The sequence below is a fragment of the Salvelinus fontinalis genome, chromosome 1 (assembly GCF_029448725.1).
Source record: "Salvelinus fontinalis isolate EN_2023a chromosome 1, ASM2944872v1, whole genome shotgun sequence".
NCBI classification, from domain to species: Eukaryota; Metazoa; Chordata; class Actinopteri; order Salmoniformes; family Salmonidae; genus Salvelinus; species Salvelinus fontinalis.
Window position 1 is genome coordinate 98,985,332 of NC_074665.1, and position 24,231 is coordinate 99,009,562.

Genomic DNA, 24,231 nt, shown 5'->3' on the forward strand with positions numbered 1-24,231 from the left:
TTTACATGCTTTGCAAGAAGAACGATAATAATCCTGTTTACATGAACACATCTGAAATCAGGCTACCTGACATCACTCTCATAAATGCAGAAAATTGCCAATGAAATCAAATCAAAGTTTATTTGCCACGTGCACCGAATACAACAGGTGTAGGTAGACCTTATAGTGAAATGCTTACTTACAGGCTCTAACCAATAGTGCAAAAAAGGTGTTAGTTGAACAATAGGTAAGTCAAGAAATAATTCAGCAGTAAAAAGACAAGCTATATACAGTAGCGAGGCTACATACAGACACCGGTTAGTCAGGCTGATTGAGGTAGTATGTACATGTAGATATGGTTAAAGTGACTATGCATATATGATGAACAGAGAGTAGCAGCAGCGTAAAAGAGGGGTTGACGGGTGATGGGTGGCGGGACAGAATGCAGATAGCCCGGTTAACCAATGTAAACGTTCTACCCTAGCGACCATGTTCTTTTATGGAAGCATATTTGATTCTGAGTTCTATACGTTTGTGAGAACTACTTCTAAAGATCCATACATTGTTGTTTCGAACTCTCTTCGCTCGCGCTAAAGAGGGAGGTTCGCTTGGCTGGTGCGAGAACATGCGCAGATCATATGCGCCGATTCATGTGTTTACGTGTCCTAATCATTTGTCAAATCGCTCAGAAAACAGGCTGTTTTAATCGCCGTATGCTTCCTTCGATTTTGACCTTACGCCTATTAATAAGAGAAGCTGAGTAAGGTGTTTACATGACTATTGGATAATCTGCCTACTACCAGAATCTGTTGAATATCGCGTTATAAGTGTACCTGTAAACGTATTCAATGTGTCATTACGGATCAAAAATAAAGCCTTCAAATGTGTATTGAGTAGAACATAAAATATTTATTTTAATAAAACAGCTTTCGCCCTTACTAATATTGCTTTAACACGATCAAATAACTTTTGACAAACTGGGCCCTGAGCATTTGGCCTGGCCTGCTGTGTGCAAGGACAACAGTTTCCTGTCTTTATTGTTTGGTTGCAGCTCTCATGGCCCTCGTGTCAAGGTAGCAAGGCCCCTGGCTGTAGCTCTGCACGGTGAATGGGACGCGCTGAAGGTTACAGCTTTTATGAATGGGCGAGCGTCACGCGACTGCCACGCAAACATCCCCTCCTGTGCCCTTCGCCCTTCCGGCAGCTATCTATCTATCTGGATCTGCATGACTGACATTCTACAGAGCCTCTCTGCTTTCAAAGCAACAGGTCTACCTATGATTCAGCACGCACACGCAGCATTATAAAGGTGAATAGCCTATTGAATATAGACAATAAAGGACACTGGTAAATTGATGCCATTAATAATAGGCTCGAATAAACCAAAATAGGAGTTGCCAACAAGAAAGATCGTGCTTACAAATACATGTTACAAGTAGGCCAATGCATGAAACATTATGCTATTTGTTAGTCTACTAGAAAACGAATTGAACTGCACAGCCCAAACCAGTGGTTCTCTCAGTGTGTGTGTGTTTTTAAGGAACTCGGTCAGGCACAGCCCAAACCAGTGGTTCTCTCAGTGTGTGTGTGTTTTTAAGGAACTCAGTCAGGCACAGCCCAAACCAGTGGTTCTCTCAGTGTGTGTGTGTTTTTAAGGAACTCAGTCAGGCACAGCCCAAACCAGTGGTTCTCTCAGTGTGTGTGTGGTTTTAAGGAACTCAGTCAGGCACAGCCCAAACCAGTGGTTCTCTCAGTGTGTGTGTGGTTTTAAGGAACTCAGTCAGGCTTTCATCTTACTCTTGAATGTTGTAAAAGCAGAATGCACAAGGTGAAACCAGTTTTCCTCTTGTCATGTCAGTCATTGCAGACCTTAGAGAGCCATTTAGCGAGGTTTCTTTTAGCCCAAAAATCACATGAATACACAGACTTGCCAAAATATATACAACTGCAAGACATGTTGTTTTAAAACTTCTAAATGTTCTATACAAAAACATTAAATTCAATACAACTCAACATGCCAAAATGTGTAGAATTGCGGAGGAAAGCTTGACCTGCACCATTTTCTCTCCACCAACAAGAAGGTTGTGAACACTTTGTGTCATGAATGTTCCCCAATGCTGGAAGGAGACGGAGTGAAAAAGTTTGGGAATCCCTGGCCTAAACAACATTAAAACGACCCAAAGACAAAACTCAGAAAGCTACACGCCAAGACTATTGAAGAGCCTCTGTTTACATTTCAAATGCTTTCGATTTGAGCAAGATAAAGGAAGGCACGGCACCATGATTCAGACTTTATGAATAGCCTGGGATTAGCACAGGCTACAAAGAAACTGGAATAACGATCCAACGTTACAATAATCACACGCAATAATGTCCCGCAATTCTACGCGTCCATAGATTTTTTTTAAAAACGGGTTGATGTTGTCAGGTAAACTTTGCAAGACAAGCCCTGTCGTCCTCGATTGGTGTTTTTATGAATGAAACGGGACGACTTCCCCTCGTCACAGTTTGAAGCAAACATACTTTCAAACGATGTTCTAAACACAAATAAGCAAACGAATAGATACAAAGAGACAAAAGACGACAGTCTCTGTTCCATCCGTCGATATAAAGTAACTTGTTTCGAACTTGGTTCCATTTTAAAAGGCTCTACTGCTGCTAATCGCTTCACACCATGTTTCCGATCCACCCACGCTGCAACCACCACCCCATTTAACGCTTATGTAAATGAGAGCGATTGTGAAAAGAGATGGTGGATGGGGCATATCGGATATCTCATATCCTCCTTCCGAAAAGAGTTCCCCCAGCCACAGCTTGAACAAACAAACATAGAGCGATGGCCTAAACGAATGTTGCATAGGCTGCGAGACAAATGTCAACTGCAAAGTAACGAGAAGCGACAGGCTCTGTTCCATCCGCCGATAGAATAACTTCTAGAGCGCTAAAGTTCGGAACTTGGTTACATTTTAAAAGGCCCTACTGCTGATTTCTTTACAACATGTTCCCGATCCACCCACGCTGCAACCACCACCCCACCTTCCCCCCTCCCCTCCCCTCCCTCCACAAGACAGAGTCAGTAGACTAGAACAAGACGGGGGCCCTAACCCCCCCTTGTCCTCTTCTGCTTCCACTGTCAATATATAGCCGAATCCCCCGTGCCACAGACCATTATCAAACTTTGTAAACTTTGTAAAAAGCCTATTTTTTTTTAAACTGAAACGAAACAGACCCACAAGGCATTCGTTTCCAACAAATAAAATGTAACTTAGTTGAGCATTTCTCAAAGGGAAATATATATATTGGAGTTAGATATTTACTAGCCTAGGATGTGTGGTTCCAATGTGACAATCGCTCCATCTGTTGCAGGATGCCTGGCCAGCCAGGTTAACGTTTGTAGAACGCAATTTCCTACTAGCCAGGATCCAAAATCTATGCCATGTGATATTATGGGCAGATGTTCTACTAGCCCTGTCTAAAAAGTAACCTACTTGCCTCCGGCTATCTTAATTTTGTACCGTTGTTTGAAACACTCAAAATGTTCAACTCTGCCCGATCATCATAGCTTCGTCCAAACCTACTGTGTCATATAGCCGTTTTATTGTATTCTTGTTTGATGTGCTTTCAACGCTTTGCGATTCTTTCTGCCTAATGAAAAGCGCTAATGAAGTTTATTACATTGTTATTATAATACTTACTCGTTTGGGTGTGTTTCTTCTATCATTTTCTCGTTTCACCTGAAATAATAATATCCCAATGCGGGTGCATACTTTTTGCTCGTCATTTTTTTCAACACCTATCCTCAGTCCTTTCCCTTCTATTCCGCATAGAAGCCTATCTTTCCGCTGCCTTTGTGTGACTACACAACGCTCGTTGCTTCAGTCTTCGACTACAGTAGGTCTCTCTGGCTGTCCCTTTCTTGTCAAGCCAACCAGTTGCTTCTGTAAAATAAAGACTCTCCGAAAGTTTATAATCCTTAGGTTAATACGGTGAAGTAAAAAATGTGCCTCCTAAATTCTGGGGGCCCGGGTTTCGACGGCCCGTTGAGCGTTGCTGAATGGGCACTGGCGTTACCGAGGGGTGGCCCCGAGAGAGCCCCATCGCTCGCTACTCCATGTTGGATTGTGCAGGCACCCTACGTCACGGCGAAGGGAGAGGGGAGATGCCGCGTTCAAAACAACTGTGAACTCGGAAAGCTCCGACTTCCGACTTTACTACGTCCAAGACTTCTGGAATTCCACCTCGGCCTCTTTCTAAAGCTCCGACTTTCCGACTTGAAGATCACTGACGTCATGATTTGACCTCATATTTTCCAAGTTCACAGTTGTCTTGAAAGCGCCAGAGCAGAGTGTCCTCACTAGTTACCACAAACAAAACGTCATAAACCCCGCCTATTTCTACAATTTATCTTCTTAAAATTTCATTTTAAACCTAACCTTAACCCTAACCTTAACACACTGCTAAACTTATTACTAACCTTAACCTTAAATTAATACTAAAAAGCAAATGTTAGTTTTCATGAATTATTATGATATAGCCACATTTGTATGATATTTTGACTTTGTGGCTGTGGTAACTAGTGTAAACCCAGAGAGTGACGCCACGTTCAAAATAACTGGTAACTCGAAATTCTCCAACTTCCGACTTTAGTGTGTTGAAAACAACTGGGAACTCAGAACTTCGGTTACTACATGATTCTATATGTGTTATGTCGTAATGTTGATATCTTCACTATTATTCTACAATGCAGAAAATTGTAAAAAATAACGAAAAACCCTTGAAAGAGTAGGTGTTCTAAAACTCTTGACCGGTAGTGTAAAGATATTTGATGAAACATTGAATTTGGCCTTTACTGCTATAGCCCACAGAAACATATTGAATAACACATTCATAAACAGCAAAAAAAAGTAACACAAATAAATAATAAGGAAACAAGTTATGAAGTGTCTGTCTTGTATCTCAGAGATATAAGAAAACTTAGGGGATAAAAATGTGTGGCGCATTTGTCCCAGATTTGACACCCTCACACATTTTTTACAGATGCACCATTGAGAGCATCCTGTCAGGCTGTATCACCGCCTGGTGCACAGCCGCAGGGCTCTCCAGAGGGTGGTGCGGTTAGCCCAACACATCACCGGGGGGCACACTGCCTGCCCTTCAGGACATCTACAACACCCGGAGTCACAGGAAGGCCAAGAAGATCATCAAGGACCTCAGCCAACCGAGCCACGGCCTGTTCACCCCACTATCGCCCAGAAAGCGAGGTCAGTACAGTTGCATCAAAGCTTGGACCAAGAGTTTGAAAAACAGCTATCTCAAGGCCATCAGACTGTTAAATAGCCATCACTAACTGGCCTCCACCCAGTACCTTGCCCTGAACTTAGTCACTGTCACTAGCCGGGTACCACCCCGTTACTCATCCCTGCACCTTAGAGGCTGCTGCCCTTTGTACTTAGACATGGAACACTGGTTGATGGAACACTGGTCCCAGACTTGATTGTGCGTTATCCTCCATGATTTAACAATGAAAATAAGTCCCAGACTTGATTGTGCGTTATCCTCCATGATTTAACAATGGAAATAAGTCCCAGACTTTATTGTGCGTTATCCTCTATGATTTAACAATGGAAATAAGTCCCAGACTTTATTGTGCATTATCCTCTATGATTTAACAATGGAAATAAGGCCCAGACTTTATTGTGCATTATCCTCTATGATTTAACAATGGAAATAAGTCCCAGACTTTATTGTGCGTTATGCTCCATGATTTAACAATGGAAATTAGTCCCAGACATTATTGTGCATAATCCTCCATGATTTAACAATGGAAATTACTCCCAGACTTTATTGTGCGTTATACTCTATGATTTAACAAGAAATTTGTGGAGTGGTTGAAAAACGTGTTTTAATGACTCCAACCTGAGTGTATGTAAACTTCCGACTTCAACTGGACATATATATATATATATATATATATATAGGTAACCCAGTCAACAGTGTTTTTTTGTTGCTTCAATAGAGTGACAAGGAACATGCAACTATAGTTTTCCTTCCCTGGAAATACATTAGTGCAACACATTCAGCAGAAAATTGCTTCATTTTCATCAGATGACAACAGAAGTGCAACGCTATTTGACTGGCAGCCACACAAGTAAATGAGTTTACAATTAAAATGCAAGGTTTACATGGCCATTATATTTCATATTTCAGAGCACAGTCTGCTGATAAAATGTCCATTCATCATATTTCAGAGCACAGTCTGCTGATAGAATGTCCATTCATCCTATTTCAGAGCACAGTCTGCTGATAAAATGTCCATTCATCATATTTCAGAGCACAGTCTGCTGATAAAATGTCCATTCCTCATATTTCAGAGCACAGTCTGCTGATAAAATGTCCATTCCTCATATTTCAGAGCACAGTCTGCTGATAAAATGTCCATTCATCATATTTCAGAGCACAGTCTGCTGATAAAATGTCCATTCATCATATTTCAGAGCACAGTCTGCTGATAAAATGTCCATTCCTCATATTTCAGAGCACAGTCTGCTGATAAAATGTCCATTCATCATATTTCAGAGCACAGTCTGCTGATAGAATGTCCATTCATCATATTTCAGAACACAGTCTGCTGATAGAATGTCCATTCATCATATTTCAGAGCACAGTCTGCTGATAGAATGTCCATTCATCATATTTCAGAACACAGTCTGCTGATAGAATGTCCATTCATCATATTTCAGAGCACAGTCTGCTGATAGAATGTCCATTCATCATATTTCAGAGCACAGTCTGCTGATAGAATGTCCATTCATCATATTTCATATTTCAGAGCACAGTCTGCTGATAGAATGTCCATTCATCATATTTCAGAACACAGTCTGCTGGTAGAATGTCCATTCATGATATTTCATATTTCAGAACACAGTCTGCTGATAGAATCTCCATTCATCATATTTCATATTTCAGAGCACAGTCTGCTGATAGAATGTCCATTCATCATATTTCATATTTCAGAGCCCAGTCTGCTGATAGAATGTCCATTCATCATATTTCATATTTCAGAGCACAGTCTGCTGATAAAATGTCCATTCATCATATTTCAGAGCACAGTCTGCTGATAGAATGTCCATTCATCATATTTCAGAGCACAGTCTGCTGATAAAATGTCCATTCATCATATTTCAGAGCACAGTCTGCTGATAGAATGTCCATTCATCATATTTCAGAGCACAGTCTGCTGATAGAATGTCCATTCATCATATTTCAGAGCACAGTCAGCTGATAGAATGTCCATTCATCATATTTCAGAGCACAGTCTGCTTATAAAATGCCCATTCATCATATTTCAGAGCACAGTCTGCTGATAGAATGTCCATTCATCATATTTCAGAGCACAGTCTGCTGATAGAATGTCCATTCATCATATTTCAGAGCACAGTCTGCTGATAGAATGCCCATTCATCATATTTCAGAACACAGTCTGCTGATAGAATGTCCATTCATCATATTTCAGAGCACAGTCTGCCGATAGAATGTCCATTTATCATATTTCAGAGCACAGTCTGCTGACAGAATGTCCATTCATCATATTTCATATTTCAGAGCACAGTCTGCTGATAGAATGTCCATTCATCATATTTCAGAGCACAGTCTGCTGATAGAATGCCCATTCATCCTATTTCATCCAAGTAGAGATGTTCAACTGAAGCACAAAATGAGTCTGATGCCGAGCAGAAATTACAATACGAAGCGTTTTGCATCTGGGTGTACAAAACACAGCAAGATGTTTCTTCTTAGTTCTCATGAAGAACTGTGTGTTAATGTGACACCATAAGTCTGGATACCGCCCAACTCTATTCGATATTAGTAACATGTTAGTTTGTAGCAGGTTTTACAGACGATTGTGACGATTTTCTTGTCTGGATCCTCTCGTGTAGATAAAGGCTCCTTTAACAAGCCCCATGTTATGGAATACCTTTACCAAGGGATTGGTAAATATTGAAAGTCTATGGAAATAAGGTATTGGTAAAGGTAACTCGAATTGGACTTGTTATAATTGTCTGTGTTTCTGCGGTCCAGAGGGAGCAGGCACTTCGCGTCACGCCACTAGGGACAAGACCGGTGACTTGCTTTGCTCTCTGGAGCAGGGTACCTTTGAATGGAGTGGTTACTGGGGTGTCTGTGACGGCTGCCGTTTGGTGAGAAGCAGACCCGGTGGCGAGCGTGGTGAAACTGAGAAGACATTGTCTGTCCTGTTGAGTTTTGAAGTAGTCTTTACCTGATGAAGTCATGTTCGGATATGTCAGTTATCCAATGGGAGCGTTCGTTTCAGATGCCACCCTTATGGTCATGTTGCAGCAGTGTGTCGGAGGGAGATTCCCGACATGTGAGAAGTGTGCAGGAGGACATTGGACAAAGGAATGAGTAGTATTGGTGGAAAAACTGTGTGTCAATTGTGCAGTGGTGTAAAGTACTTAAGTAAAAATACTTTCAAGTGCTACTTAAGTCGTTTTTGGGGGTATCTGTACTTTACTTTAATATTTATATTTTTTACAACTTGGACATTTACTTAACTACATTCCTAAAGAAAGTTATATACTTTTTACTTCATATTTTTTCCCTAACACCCACAATTACTTGTTACATTTTGAATGCTTTGTAGGACAGGAAAATGATCCAATGCACACACTTATCAAGAGAACATCCCTGGTAATCCCTACTGCCTCTGATCTGGCGGACTGATTAAACACAAATGCTTTATTTCTAAATGATGTCTGAGTGTCTGAGTGTCGGAGTGTCGGAGTGTCGGAGTGTCGGAGTGTCGGAGTGTCGGAGTGTCGGAGTGTCTGAGTGTCTGAGTGTCTGAGTGTCTGAGTGTCTGAGTGTCTGAGTGTCTGAGTGTCTGAGTGTCTGAGTGTCTGAGTGTCTGAGTGAGTGTCGGAGTGTCTGAGTGTCTGAGTGTCTGAGTGTCTGAGTGTCTGAGTGTCTGAGTGTCTGAGTGTCTGAGTGTCTGAGTGTCGGAGTGTCGGAGTGTCGGAGTGTCGGAGTGTCGGAGTGTCGGAGTGTCGGAGTGTCGGAGTGTCGGAGTGTCGGAGTGTCGGAGTGTCTGAGTGTCTGAGTGTCTGAGTGTCTGAGTGTCTGAGTGTCTGAGTGTCTGAGTGTCTGAGTGTCTGAGTGTCTGAGTGTCGGAGTGTCTGAGTGTCTGAGTGTCGGAGTGTCGGAGTGTCGGAGTGTCGGAGTGTCGGAGTGTCGGAGTGTCGGAGTGTCGGAGTGTCGGAGTGTCGGAGTGTCGGAGTGTGCCCCTGGCTATCCATAAATAAAAAAACAAGAAAATCGTGCCGTCTGGTTTGCTTAATATAAGGAATGTGAAACAATTTATACTTTGACTTTTGATACTTAAGTATATTTAAAACCATATACTTCTAGACTTTTACTCAAGTAGTATTTTACTGGGTGACATTCACTTTTACTTGAATCATTTTCTATTAAGGTATCTTTACTTTTACTCAAGTATGACAATTGGATACTTTTTCACTACGGCAAATGTGGGGGTGTCCATATTGCTGGGAATCAGAAGTGTCCGGTGTGAGAGAGACAGGTTGAGGTTGCCAGGGTCAGAGTAGAACCGAAGGTGTCATATGCTGAGGCAGTGAAGAGAGTGGAGGATGATGGGTAGAGGGTGATGGGTAGAGGATGATGGGTAGAGGATGATGGGTAGAGGGTGATGGGTAGAGGGTGATGGGTAGAGGGTGATGGGTAGAGGATGATGGGTAGAGGATGATGGGGAGAGGATGATGGGTAGAGGATGATGGGTAGAGGGTGATGGGTAGAGGGTGATGGGTAGAGGGTGATGGGTAGAGGATGATGGGTAGAGGATGATGGGTAGAGGATGATGGGGAGAGGATGATGGGGAGAGGATGATGGGTAGAGGATGATGGGTAGAGGGTGATGGGTAGAGGATGATGGGTAGAGGATGATGGGTAGAGGATGATGGGTAGAGGATGATGGGTAGAGGATGATGGGTAGAGGATGATGGGTAGAGGGTGATGGGTAGAGGATGATGGGTAGAGGATGATGGGTAGAGGATGATGGGTAGAGGATGATTGGTAGAGGGTGATGGGTAGAGGATGATGGGTAGAGGGTGATGGGTAAAGGGTGATGGGTAGAGGGTGATGGGTAGAGGGTGATGGGTAGAGTATGATGGGTAGAGGATGATGGGTAGAGGATAACTAGTAGGCCTAGACCAATACAGACTGACACTAATTAGTTTATCAGTAAGGTTGGATTCTTAGTATTCATTGTCACGGTTATCAACCGTACTGCTGAAATGGAACTGAAATCACAGGGAATAGATGTTGTGGTTGGAGCTGCAGAGAAGGACTTGCGTATGAGATTTTACTACCGAAGAGTTACAACACTTTTGTGTTGTTGGAAAGTGTCCCGACCTCCAGGCAGGTGGCATGGTGTAGGATCAGGCAGGTGGCATGATGTAGGATCAGGCAGGTGGCATGGTGGAGGATCAGGCAGGTGGCATGGTGTAGGATCAGGCAGGTGGCATGGTGTAGGATCAGGCAGGTGGCATGGTGTAGGATCAGGCAGGTGGCATGGTGTAGGATCAGGCAGGTGGCATGGTGTAGGATCAGGCAGGTGGCATGGTGGAGGATCAGGCAGGGGGCATGGTGTAGGATCAGGCAGGGGGCATGGTGTAGGATCAGGCAGGTGGCATGGTGGAGGATCAGGCAGGTGGCATGGTGGAGGATCAGGCAGGTGGCATGGTGGAGGATCAGGCAGGTGGCATGGTGTAGGATCAGGCAGGTGGCATGGTGTAGGATCAGGCAGGTGGCATGGTGTAGGATCAGGCAGGTGGCATGGTGTAGGATCAGGCAGGGACAAAGTACTGGAATGGTGGGGTTACATTTCTTTATAAGATAGTGGTACATACTCTAGGTGAAGTGTTAAATGGTGGTATGTAATAGTGGTACATACTGTAGGTGAAGGGTTAGTTGGTGGTATGTAATAGTGGTACATACTCTAGGTGAAGGGTTAGTTGGTGGTATGTAATAGTGGTACATACTGTAGGTGAAGGGTTAGTTGGTGGTATGTAATAGTGGTACATACTCTAGGTGAAGGGTTAGTTGGTGGTATGTAATAGTGGTTTATAGATGGTGGTATATAGATGGTGGTATGTAATAGTGGTTTATAGATGTTAGTTGGTGGTATGTAATAGTGGTATATAGTTGGTGGTGTGTAATAGTGGTATATAGATGGTGGTGTGTAATAGTGGTATATAGATGGTGGTATTTAATAGTGGTATATAGATGGTGGTATGTAATAGTGGTATATAGTTGGTGGTGTGTAATAGTGGTATATAGATGGTGGTATTTAATAGTGGTATATAGATGGTGGTATGTAATAGTGGTATATAGTTGGTGGTGTGTAATAGTGGTATATAGTTGGTGGTGTGTATTAGTGGTATATAGTTGGTGGTGTGTAATAGTGGTATATAGATGGTGGTATTTAATAGTGGTATATAGTTGGTGGTATGTAATAGTGGTATATAGTTGGTGGTGTGTAATAGTGGTATATAGATGGTGGTATGTAATAGTGGTATATAGATGGTGGTATGTAATAGTGGTATATAGATGGTGGTATATAGATGGTGGTGTGTAGTAGTGGTATATAGATGGTGGTATGTAATAGTGGTATATAGATGGTAGTTGGTGGTATGTAATAGTGGTATATAGATGGTGGTATGTAATAGTGGTATATAGATGGTGGTATGTAATAGTGGTATATAGATGGTGGTGTGTAGTAGTGGTATATAGATGGTGGTGTGTAATAGTGGTATATAGATGGTGGTATGTAATAGTGGTATATAGATGGTAGTTGGTGGTATGTAATAGTGGTATATAGTTGGTGGTATGTAATAGTGGTATATAGATGGTGGTATTTAATAGTGGTATATAGATGGTGGTGTGTAATAGTGGTATATAGATGGTGGTGTGTATTAGTGGTATATAGATGGTGGTGTGTAATAGTGGTATATAGTTGGTGGTGTGTAATAGTGGTATATAGATGGTGGTATGTAATAGTGGTATATAGTTGGTGGTATGTAATAGTGATATATAGATGGTGGTATGTAATAGTGGTATATAGATGTTAGATAGTGGTATATAGATGGTGGTATGTAATAGTGGTATATAGTTGGTGGTATGTAGTAGTGGTATATAGATGTTAGATAGTGGTATATAGATGGTGGTATGTAATAGTGGTATATAGTTGGTGGTATGTAGTAGTGGTATATAGATGTTAGTTGGTGGTATGTAATAGTGGTATATAGATGGTGGTATGTAATAGTGGTATATAGATGGTGGTATGTAATAGTGGTATATAGATGGTGGTATATAGATGGTGGTGTGTAGTAGTGGTATATAGATGGTGGTATGTAATAGTGGTATATAGATGTTAGTTGGTGGTATATAGATGGTGGTATGTAATAGTGGTATATAGATGGTGGTATGTAATAGTGGTATATAGATGGTGGTTTGTAATAGTGGTATATAGATGTTAGTTGGTGGTATATAGATGGTGGTATGTAATAGTGGTATATAGATGGTGGTGTGTATTAGTGGTATATAGATGGTGGTATGTAATAGTGGTATATAGATGGTGGTGTGTAGTAGTGGTATATAGATGGTGGTATGTAATAGTGGTATATAGATGGTGGTATGTAATAGTGGTATATAGATGGTGGTATGTAATAGTGGTATATAGATGGTGGTATGTAATAGTGGTATATAGATGTTAGTTGGTGGTGTGTAATAGTCATATATAGGTGTTAGTTGGTGGTGTGTAATAGTGGTATATAGTTGGTGGTATGTAATAGTGGTATATAGATGGTAGTTGGTGGTGTGTAATAGTGGTATATAGATGGTGGTGTGTAATAGTGGTATATAGATGGTAGTTGGTGGTGTGTAATAGTGGTATATAGATGGTGGTGTGTAATAGTGGTATATAGATGGTGGTATGTAATAGTGGTATATAGGTGGTGGTATGTAATAGTGGTATATAGATGGTGGTGTGTAATAGTGGTATATAGGTGGTGGTATGTAATAGTGGTATATAGATGGTGGTGTGTTAGTGGTATATAGATGGTGGTATGTAATAGTGGTATATAGGTGGTGGTGTGTAATAGTGGTATATAGGTGTTAGTTGGTGGTGTGTAATAGTGGTATATAGGTGTTAGTTGGTGGTGTGTAATAGTCATATATAGGTGTTAGTTGGTGGTGTGTAATAGTCATATATAGGTGTTAGTTGGTGGTGTGTAATAGTGGTATATAGTTGGTGGTATGTAATAGTGGTATATAGATGGTGGTATATAGATGGTGGTGTGTAATAGTGGTATATAGGTGTTAGTTGGTGGTGTGTAATAGTCATATATAGGTGTTAGTTGGTGGTGTGTAATAGTGGTATATAGATGGTGGTGTGTAATAGTGGTATATAGGTGTTAGTTGGTGGTGTGTAATAGTGGTATATATATGGTGGTATGTAATAGTGGTATATAGATGGTGGTATGTAATAGTGGTATATAGTTGGTGGTATGTAATAGTGGTATATAGATGGTGGTATGTAATAGTGGTATATAGTTGGTGGTATGTAATAGTGGTATATAGATGGTGGTGTGTAATAGTGGTATATAGGTGGTGGTATGTAATAGTGGTATATAGATGGTGGTATGTAATAGTGGTATATAGATGGTGGTATGTAATAGTGGTATATAGATGGTGGTATGTAATAGTGGTATATAGATGGTGGGGTGTAATAGTGGTATATAGATGGTGGTGTGTATTAGTGGTATATAGTTGGTGGTATGTAATAGTGGTATATAGATGGTGGTGTGTAATAGTGGTATATAGATGTTAGTTGGTGGTATGTCACAAAATATAATGTGATTGACCATACACTACCGCACAGTAGGTGTTGGCATGCACAAACTAAGAGTGGGGATGCCATGATACCAAAGAAGATGAAGGAATTCCATGTTGGAAACTCTGTCATTTTTATAGAGCTCTGACTTTCTGACCTGAAGATCATGATTGGATTGTGTTTTAATCTGAGTTCCCAGGTGTCTTGAAAGCAACAACAGAGCTGTGGGGAAGCAACGACATTAGCCACGTATGCTACACATTTGGTTGAATGGGCTACAGGCGGTTTTGACTAGATGGGGTACATGCCGTGTTCAAAACAACTGGGAACTAATAAATCTCAGTCTTCTGACTTCAGTGCGTTCAAGACAACTGGGAACTAATAAATCTCAGACTTCTGACTTCAGTGCGTTCAAGACAACTGGGAACAAAAAAAAACCGAGCTCCAACTGGGAAAACTCGTTTTGAACGGTCATCCAACTCAGGCCTCTTTCTAGAGCTCCAACGTTCCGACCTGAAGATCACAGAAGTCATGATTTGAGCTCGTATTTTTCCCAGTTGTCTTGAAAGCACCAACAACGTTTGTCATTAAATGAAGGTTAGGAAAATGGTTAGTTAGGGTGAGGGTTATCTAAAACAAAACAAAAAATAACTTTTGATATTAAAAATGGTCCTTGTCCACAAGGACCATTTGTTTGGTCCTTGTGGACAGTATCGAGCTACTCGATCCCTTTCAGCTAATTTTTACCAACTCAGAGCGGTTTGCTTACATTTCTGTGCAATGAACGCTCCAATCGAACTTAGACCACTCAAAAGAGCCCCCCTCCCCCCCGAAAGGTTCACTTACTTAACTGAGACCAAGCTACAAAAGGGGCCACGCCGGCCGGATTCCAAATGTAAGTCAATGTCCAGACATTCTGTCCCCTTTTACTGTCAGTCCTCAATTGATTACATCCGTTCAACTGATTAAAATGTCTATTCTCTCGACCTATTGATTTCTCTCGTGTGTGTTGAAAGGAAACCCATCAATCATTAATCAGGGGGTGTACTTAAAAGGGACTTGTTTGTGAGACTGTCGTTGCTCAAATTCCCCCCCTTCCCCCATGCTGGTAGACCCCTAGGATAGTCTAGGCCTAGTTCTTCACCCTACGGTAGTCTAGGCTTAGTTCTTCACCCTACGGTAGTCTAGGCTTAGTTCTTCACCCTACGGTAGTCTAGGCCTAGTTCTTCACCCTACGGTAGTCTAGGCCTAGTTCTTCACCCTACGGTAGTCTAGGCCTAGTTCTTCACCCTACGGTAGTCTAGGCCTAGTTCTTCACCCTACGGTAGTCTAGGCCTAGTTCTTCACCCTACGGTAGTCTAGGCCTAGTTCTTCACCCTACGGTAGTCTAGGCCTAGTTCTTCACCCTACGGTAGTCTAGGCCTAGTTCTTCACCCTACGGTAGTCTAGGCCTAGTTCTTCACCCTACGGTAGTCTAGGCCTAGTTCTTCACCCTACGGTAGTCTAGGCCTAGTTCTTCACCCTACGGTAGTCTAGGCCTAGTTCTTCACCCTACGGTAGTCTAGGCCTAGTTCTTCACCCTACGGTAGTCTAGAATTAGTTCTTCACCCTACGGTAGTCTAGGCTTAGTTCTTCACCCTACGGTAGTCTAGGCTTAGTTCGTCACCCTACGGTAGTCTAGGCTTAGTTCTTCACCCTACGGTAGTCTAGGCCTAGTTCTTCACCCTACGGTAGTCTTGGCCTAGTTCTTCACCCTACGGTAGTCTAGGCTTAGTTCTTCACCCTACGGTAGTCTAGGCCTAGTTCTTCACCCTACGGTAGTCTAGGCCTAGTTCTTCACCCTACGGTAGTCTAGGCCTAGTTCTTCACCCTACGGTAGTCTAGGCTTAGTTCTTCACCCTACGGTAGTCTGGGCCTATTTTTAGACTTTGGTTAATGTCAATGTTGCATTTCCCTTTTTCCTGTGTAAAGTGAAATACATGTTTATGTTTGAGTATGACAGGACTGCTGTTAGCTATTTGTTTAGGTCAGGAAGTCCGGCTATTTGACCCATATTAAGTGGGCCTATATTAGTTATATTTTATTTTTTTATTTTTTATCAACACATGTTTAAATGGTGACGAGTTTCAGAAGTGATATCAGAAACAACAGAACCAGGGAATTGATGAGGGAAAGCAGCCCAGATGGTACAGATGAAATCATGACTACACCTACCTACATCCCTTATTTTTGAAAAAAGGGAAACCCAAAGAAAAAACAGCTTGAATCAGAATTTCAGCCCAATGAAACTAGAATACAGAACACAAACTACAGGCTCTGAATCATATTCAGATCTTAACCAGTTAATCCCCTCGGGAAGAAGTCTTTACTTTAGCACCAGCAGGTGGTGCTGTCCAGTCCCTGCCACTGTGGAACTACAGCTAGAGTCTATGGAGAAAGCCTCTGAGCAGGAGGGCTGATCTAGGATCTGTCCATGTCTGGAGAAAGCCTCTGAGCAGGAGGGCTGATCTAGGATCTGTCCATGTCTGGAGAAAGCCTCTGAGCAGGAGGGCTGATCTAGGATCTGTCCATGTCTGGAGAAAGTCTCTGAGCAGGAGTGGTGATCTAGGATCTGTCCATGTCTGGAGAAAGTCTCTGAGCAGGAGTGGTGATCTAGGATCTGTCCATGTCTGGAGAAAGCCTCTGAGCAGGAGTGGTGATCTAGGATCTGTCCATGTCTGGAGAAAGCCTCTGAGCAGGAGTGGTGATCTAGGATCTGTCCATGTCTGGAGAAAGCCTCTGAGCAGGAGGGCTGATCTAGGATCTGTCCATGTCTGGAGAAAGCCTCTGAGCAGGAGTACTGATCTAGGATCTGTCCATGTAATCTTATTCATTATGATCAAAAAAGGTAATCCAATCCCAGATCAGTTGGCTGGTGATTTTTTAAATTGAACCTTTATTTAACTAGGCATGCCAGTTATGAACAAACTCTTATTTACAATGATGGCCTACACCAGCCAAACCCTAACCCAGACAACACTGGGCCAATTGTGCGCTGCCCTAATGGAATTCCCTATCATGGCCGGTTGTGATACAGCCGGGAATCGAACCAGGGTCTGTAGTGACACCTCTAGCACCGAGATGCAGTGCCTTAGACCGCTGCGCCACTCGGGAGCCATACTCTGAGACGCATTGTGAATACAGGCTCTGATGGGGGTCAAAGGTGCAGTATGTAGTTCTAACTTTTTAGACATTGTTTAGACGATATTAATACATGTTACAAACATTTCATTTCAAGGTATATTTTAGTTTTTGAATTCACCAGACATCAGAAATGTATATATCAAGTTTGTCACCCACAGCTGAATCAAGTCCCTTTCTCACTGAACTACAGTTAAAATATGGCATTACAGCTTCCTCTGCTGGCCAAATCACAATCCTAGCACAGCAAAGGAATTTCTTCATCAAATCAACTCACACAACAGTCTATAATTGGTCCATGTTATTCCTGGTAATTGAAGGACTCCCATAGGATAATTCAGGGCAGAGGTATGACGAGGTCGTCAGGTTACTCATCATCACCTCTCTAACCGGCTTTATTGATTTCATTAGAAAGGGACGTGTAACAGAGGTGGTTTGGACGTATCACGCTCCTGTGACCAGACACCTTACCTGAGACCTGAAGACTTGTGTTGGCTGCCCACGATAATGTCTAGGTTTAAGCTCAGAGGGCTAACACAGTCTCATGGTAAGCAGGAGACCCGGGTTCCAACCTCAGACCGTCACAGGATATCATCCAAAGCTGTTATTAGTTTAGGCTCAGTAGAATAGCTGTTGTCGGGTTTAAAGCTGGAATCCTTCATGGTGAAACTGCCCCCGTCCGTTTGGGATTTTAACAACAACAAAGAAGATACTGTAAACATCTGACACAGCTTCCTCTGACATCATCACACCTGCAATAGAACAGCAGAATATGTGATGTCATTTATTTTACTAGGCTGCTGGACGCTCCTCTCTCCTCCATTTCATCAACAACACCAAAACAATAACAACGGGATGGCGAACAGTGACTCTGTTTCCCCTAACGCGGATTTGATCTTTAAGCTCAGCAGGCTAACACAGTCATGTGGCGAATGGAAGACCGTGGTTCCAATGTAATGTCGTGTCAATGGTATTTCTGTCTCAAATGTACATGTGTTTGATGACTATCTACTGAATCCGTAGGCCTTCCGCACATCGGGCTTGTGTTCCAGGGGAGAGGAAATATGTTGACGGACCGGTCCCGTGGTAACAGCAGAGATGGTAGAGAAAGCGAGACATCTCATAGGCGTGAGCTCAGGCGAGAGCGGGAACGCCCACTTACACAGACAGGAACCTTAAACATTTTTGTAAATCGTTAACATCTTAATTATCCACCATGTTGTTTTTCAGTGCGTTTGTTGTCTCAACCCTGATCCTAACCCTAGCTTCATGTCCACACACCATCTCTACCCTAACCCTTAACCCTGACCCTGACCCTGTCCCTAACCCTACTGCTACCTAGTGGTGCTAACCTTAACCCTAACCCTGACCCTAACCCTACTGCTACCTGGTGGTGCTAACCTTAACCCTGACCCTAACCCTACTACTACCTGGTGGTGCTAACCTTAACCCTGACCCTACTGTTGCCTGGTGGTGCTAACCTTAACCCTAACCCTGACCCTAACCCTACTGCTACCTGGTGGTGCTAACCTTAACTCTAAACCTAACCCTACTGCTACCTGGTGGTGCTAACCTTAACCCTAACCCTGACTCTAACCCTACTGCTACCTGGTGGTGCTAACCTTAACCCTAACCCTACTGTTGCCTGGTGGTGCTAACCTTAACCCCAACCCTGAACCTAACCCTACCGCTACCTAGTGGTGCTAACCTTAACTCTAACCCTACTGCTACCTGGTGGTGCTAACCTTAACCCTAACCCTACTGTTGCCTGGTGGTGCTAACATTAACCCCAACCCTGAACCTAACCCTACCTGGTGGTGCTAACCTTAACCCTAACCCTGACCCTACTGTTGCCTGGTGGTGCTAACCTTAACCCCAACCCTGAACCTAACCCTACCTGGTGATGCTAACCTTAACCCTGACCCTACTGCTACCTGGTGGTGCTAACCTTAACCTTAACCCTGACCCTACTGCTACCTGGTGGTGCTAACCTTAACCCTGACCCTACTGCTACCTGGTGGTGCTAACCTTAACCCTGACCCTTAGTCCTTTACTATTCTGTTATTTCTGTTATAACTCATTTGGACAACAGAGGGAGACAAAGACTATTCAACCCATCGATCATCATTCTCCTTGAAAAAAAAAAGAAGATCTTAGTTGATGATAGAAACATGGTTTAAACTCTTTTAGAAAAGGATGTTCAATGATTCAAAAGATGTCTGAGTTGTCTATATGGGACATTTTCTACACAGACCCACAGTTCACAGACCCACAGACCCCACTCCAGCCTGGTGAAGTTCAAAGCTGGCATTCAGAGCACGCACGCACGCGCACACACGCACACACGCACACACACACACACACACACACACACACACACACACACACACACACACACACACACACACACACACACACACACACACACACACACACACACACACACACACACACACACACACACACACACACACACACACACACACGCATGCCACAAACGCACGCCACACACACACACATCCTCCATCCTTCATGTGTTGTGTTTATGCCCAGGGGCGATGCTCTCGGGGCTCCCCCAGGAGAGGGGGGTCTTTCCAGGTCCTGATACCTCCGTGACCAGCCTCTTGGTCTAGTGCTCCAGAAGTGACCACAGGATGAAGGCAGAACAAAAAGGGAGGGGTGAGGGATGTGTATGTTGTTGTACAGGAAGCAGTCTCCCCCTTCATGGCTAAGGTTTTCCCAGGACGGCAGTGCCTATGTTGGTGGAGGTTGTGGGAGGAGTCCCCTTTATGGCTAAGGTTTTGTGTGTGTGTGTGTGTGTGTGTGTGTGTCTCAGAAAGAGAGACACAGAAAGAGAGAAACACACACAGAGAGAGAGAGACACACAGAGAGAGACACACACAGAGAGAGAGAGACACACAGAGAGAGACACAAACAGAGAGGGAGAGAGAGAGAGAGAGAGAGAGAGAGAGAGAGAGAGAGAGAGAGACACACACACGCACACAGAGAGACACACACAGAGAGAGACACACAGAGAGAGACACAGAGAGAGAGACACAGAGAGAGACACAGAGAGAGAGACACAGAGAGACACAGAGAGAGAGACACAAAGAGAGAGAGACACACATACACACAGAGAGACACACATACAGAGAGAGAGAGAGACACAGAGAGAGAGAGAGAGACAGAGAGAGAGAGAGAGACAGAGAGAGACACAGAGAGACGTAAGTAGAATAATAATTATAAGAAGAAGGTAGAAACAAGGTCCCAAACTGGATGACAGACAAAACCTTTAGGATACACAAAGCAGTCTAGAGAAATACTCATAATTAAATACCACATCAGTCACATGCTGTCACACAGGTAGGTGTACACACACACACACACACACACACACACACACACACACACACACACACACACACACACACACACACACACACACACACACACACACACACACACACACACACACACACACACACACACACACACACACACACACACACACACACACACACACACACACACACACACACACACAGAAAGCCTGGTACTGACTAAATAAAAATACTTATGTGAGTGTATTCAGTCCTTTGTTGTTCACTGTTTCTGTCACACCTACCAATTCTGGCAGATCCAATGGCTCCCTTTATAGTGCACTACTTTTGAATAGGGCCCATAACTATTAAGGTACTATTTGGGACACAAACACAACCTGGCAGGAGACTAGAGTACCTTGGCCAGGAGCTAGATTAGCTTTGGGCTCCTTTCTTGTCCCAATTACGGATTCTTCAAGTATCCCTCTGTCTCCATAGCAACTGTTTTTTGTTTTGGAGAGCATTAGATTGAGTCTTTTTAATCTTTTTCCCTCTATGGGACTGATGCTGGGATAGCAGGATAGCAGGATAGTGGGTTAGCTATGTGGGACCGACGCTGGGTTAGCAGGATAGTGGGTTAGCTATGTGGGACCGACGCTGGGATAGCAGGATAGTGGGTTAGCTATGTGGGACCAACGCTGGGATAGCAGGATAGTGGGTTAGTGGGTTAGCTATGTGGGACCGACGCTGGGATAGCAGGATACTGGGTTAGCTATGTGGGACCGGCGCTGGGATAGCAGGATACTGGGTTAGCTATGTGGGACCAACGCTGGGATAGCAGGATAGCAGGATAGTGGGTTAGCTATGTGGGACTGATACTGGGATAGCAGGATAGTGGGTTAGCTATGTGGGACCAACGCTGGGATAGCAGGATAGCAGGATAGTGGGTGAGCTATGTGGGACCGACGCTGGGATAGCAGGATACTGGGTTAGCTATGTGGGACCGGCGCTGGGATAGCAGGATAGTGGGTTAGCTATGTGGGACCGACGCTGGGATAGCAGGATACTGGGTTAGCTATGTGGGACCGGCGCTGGGATAGCAGGATAGTGGGTTAGCTATGTGGGACCGACGCTAGGATAGTGGGTTAGCTATGTGGGACCGACGCTGGGATAGCAGGATACTGGGTTAGCTATGTGGGACCGGCGCTGGGATAGCAGGATAGCAGGATAGTGGGTTAGCTATGTGGGACCGACGCTGGGATAGCAGGATAGTGGGTTAGCTATGTGGGACCGGCGCTGGGATAGCAGGATAGTGGGTGAGCTATGTGGGACAAAGGCTGGGATAGCAGGATAGTGGGTTAGCTATGTGGGACAAACGCTGGGATAGCAGGATAGTGGGTTAGCTATGTGGGACCGACGCTGGGATAGCAGGATAGCAGGATAGTGGGTTAGCTATGTGGGACAAAGGCTGGAATAGCAGGATAGTGGGTTAGCTATGTGGGACCGACGCTGGGATAGCAGGATAGCAGGATAGTGGGTGAGCTATGTGGGACAAAGGCTGGGATAGCAGGATAGTGGGTTAGCTATGTGGGACCGATGCTGGGATAGCAGGATAGTGGGTTAGCTATGTGGGACTGACGCTGGGATAGCAGGATAGTGGGTTAGCAGGATAGTGGGTTAGCTATGTGGGACCGATGCTGGGATAGCAGGATAGTGGGTTAGCTATGTGGGACCGACGCTGGGATAGCAGGATAGTGGGTTAGCTATGTGGGACTGATGATGGGATAGCAGGATAGCAGGATAGTGGGTTAGCTATGTGGGACTGATGCTGGGATAGCAGGATAGTGGGTTAGCTATGTGGGACCGACGCTGGGATAGCAGGATAGTGGGTTAGCAGTATAGCTGGATAGCAGGATAGTGGGATAGCTATGTGGGACCGACGCTGGGATAGCAGGATAGTGGGTTAGCTATGTGGGACTGACGCTGGGATAGCAGGATAGTGGGTTAGTGGGTTAGCTATGTGGGACTGACGCTGGGATAGCAGGATAGTGGGTTAGTGGGTTAGCTATGTGGGACCAACGCTGGGATAGCAGGATAGCTGGATAGCAGTATAGCTGGATAGCAGGATAGTGGGTTAGCTATGTGGGACCGACGCTGGGATAGCAGGATAGTGGGTTAGCTATGTGGGACAAAGGCTGGGATAGCAGGATAGTGGGTTAGCTATGTGGGACAAAGGCTGGGATAGCAGGATAGTGGGTTAGCTATGTGGGACAAAGGCTGGGATAGCAGGATAGTGGGTTAGCTATGTGGGACAAAGGCTGGGATAGCAGGATAGTGGGTTAGCTATGTGGGACCGACGCTGGGATAGCAGGATAGTGGGTTAGCTATGTGGGACCGACGCTGGGATAGCAGGATAGCAGGATAGTGGGTTAGCTATGTGGGACTGATGCTGGGATAGCAGGATAGTGGGATAGCTATGTGGGACTGACGCTGGGATAGCAGGATAGTGGGTTAGCTATGTGGGACTGATGCTGGGATAGCAGGATAGTGGGTTAGCTATGTGGGATCAACGCTGGGATAGCAGGATAGCAGGATAGTGGGATAGCTATGTGGGACTGATGCTGGGATAGCAGGATAGTGGGTTAGCTATGTGGGATCAACGCTGGGATAGCAGGATAGCAGGATAGTGGGTGAGCTATGTGGGACCGACGCTGGGATAGCAGGATACTGGGTTAGCTATGTGGGACCGACGCTGGGATAGCAGGATACTGGGTTAGCTATGTGGGACCGACGCTGGGATAGCAGGATACTGGGTTAGCTATGTGTGCAGACTTCAATTCTCTGCTGTTCTAATGTCTTAGAAGAGAGTCAAGAGGTCAAAACTCGGGAAGTACTGCCGAGCTCAATCCTCATCTCCACATTTCAGGAAATAGAAACATTTCCATATTTTCCCATTAGCGAACATACAATTATTAAACTTCAGAAGCTATTTACAATACATGTTCTTAGTCCTAGAGTCATGAAATGTTCAGAGTACATTGAGGGGAGTGAAAAATGGGCCAAAACATTGTTACAAGATTTTAATCTGTCAACGAAGTCATGCAGGGAAAGTCATAGATGTGGGTCTAGCTGTTGAAGAATACTGTAGTAATGCCTAGACTTCAGCTCAGTTTACTTACCGTCTTGTTGTGTGCAGGACACCCAGTTATTCACACCTAGGTTCCTACGTTCTAGGGAGTTTTCCCACCAGGCTAGGTGACATCTGTTCCACTAGGCTAGGTGACATCTGTTCCATCAGGCTAGGTGACATCTGTTCCACTAGGCTAGGTGACATCTGTTCCAATAGGCTAGGTGACATCTGTTCCACCAGGCTAGGTGACATCTGTTCTAATAGGCTAGGTGACATCTGTTCCACCAGGTCAGGTGACATCTGTTCCACCAGGCTAGGTGACATCTGTTCCACTAGGCTAGGTGACATCTGTTCCACCAGGTCAGGTGACATCTGTTCCACTAGGCTAGGTGACATCTGTTCCACCAGGTCAGGTGACATCTGTTCCACCAGGCTAGGTGACATCTGTTCCACTAGGCTAGGTGACATCTGTTCCACCAGGTCAGGTGACATCTGTTCTAATAGGCTAGGTGACATCTGTTCCACTAGGCTAGGTGACATCTGTTCCACCAGGTCAGGTGACATCTGTTCCACCAGGTCAGGTGACATCTGTTCTAAAAGGCTAGGTGACATCTGTTCCACTAGGCTAGGTGACATCTGTTCCACTAGGCTAGGTGACATCTGTTCCAATAGGCAAGGTGACATCTGTTCCACCAG

At 44.1% G+C, this 24,231-nt stretch overlaps 1 protein-coding gene across 1 annotated transcript in view; it reads right to left on the bottom strand.

Annotated features, from left to right (window-relative positions):
- LOC129865163 (sprouty-related, EVH1 domain-containing protein 2-like) overlaps positions 1–4,288 on the bottom strand; it is a 28,506-nt gene extending 24,218 nt beyond the window's left edge. Inside the window, exon 1 of the mRNA XM_055937685.1 lies at positions 3,675–4,288. Within this exon, the coding sequence (XP_055793660.1) occupies positions 3,675–3,700 (26 nt within the window). The 5' untranslated portion in view covers positions 3,701–4,288. The remainder of the gene's footprint in view (positions 1–3,674) is intronic.
- Positions 4,289–24,231: the final 19,943 nt, after the last annotated feature.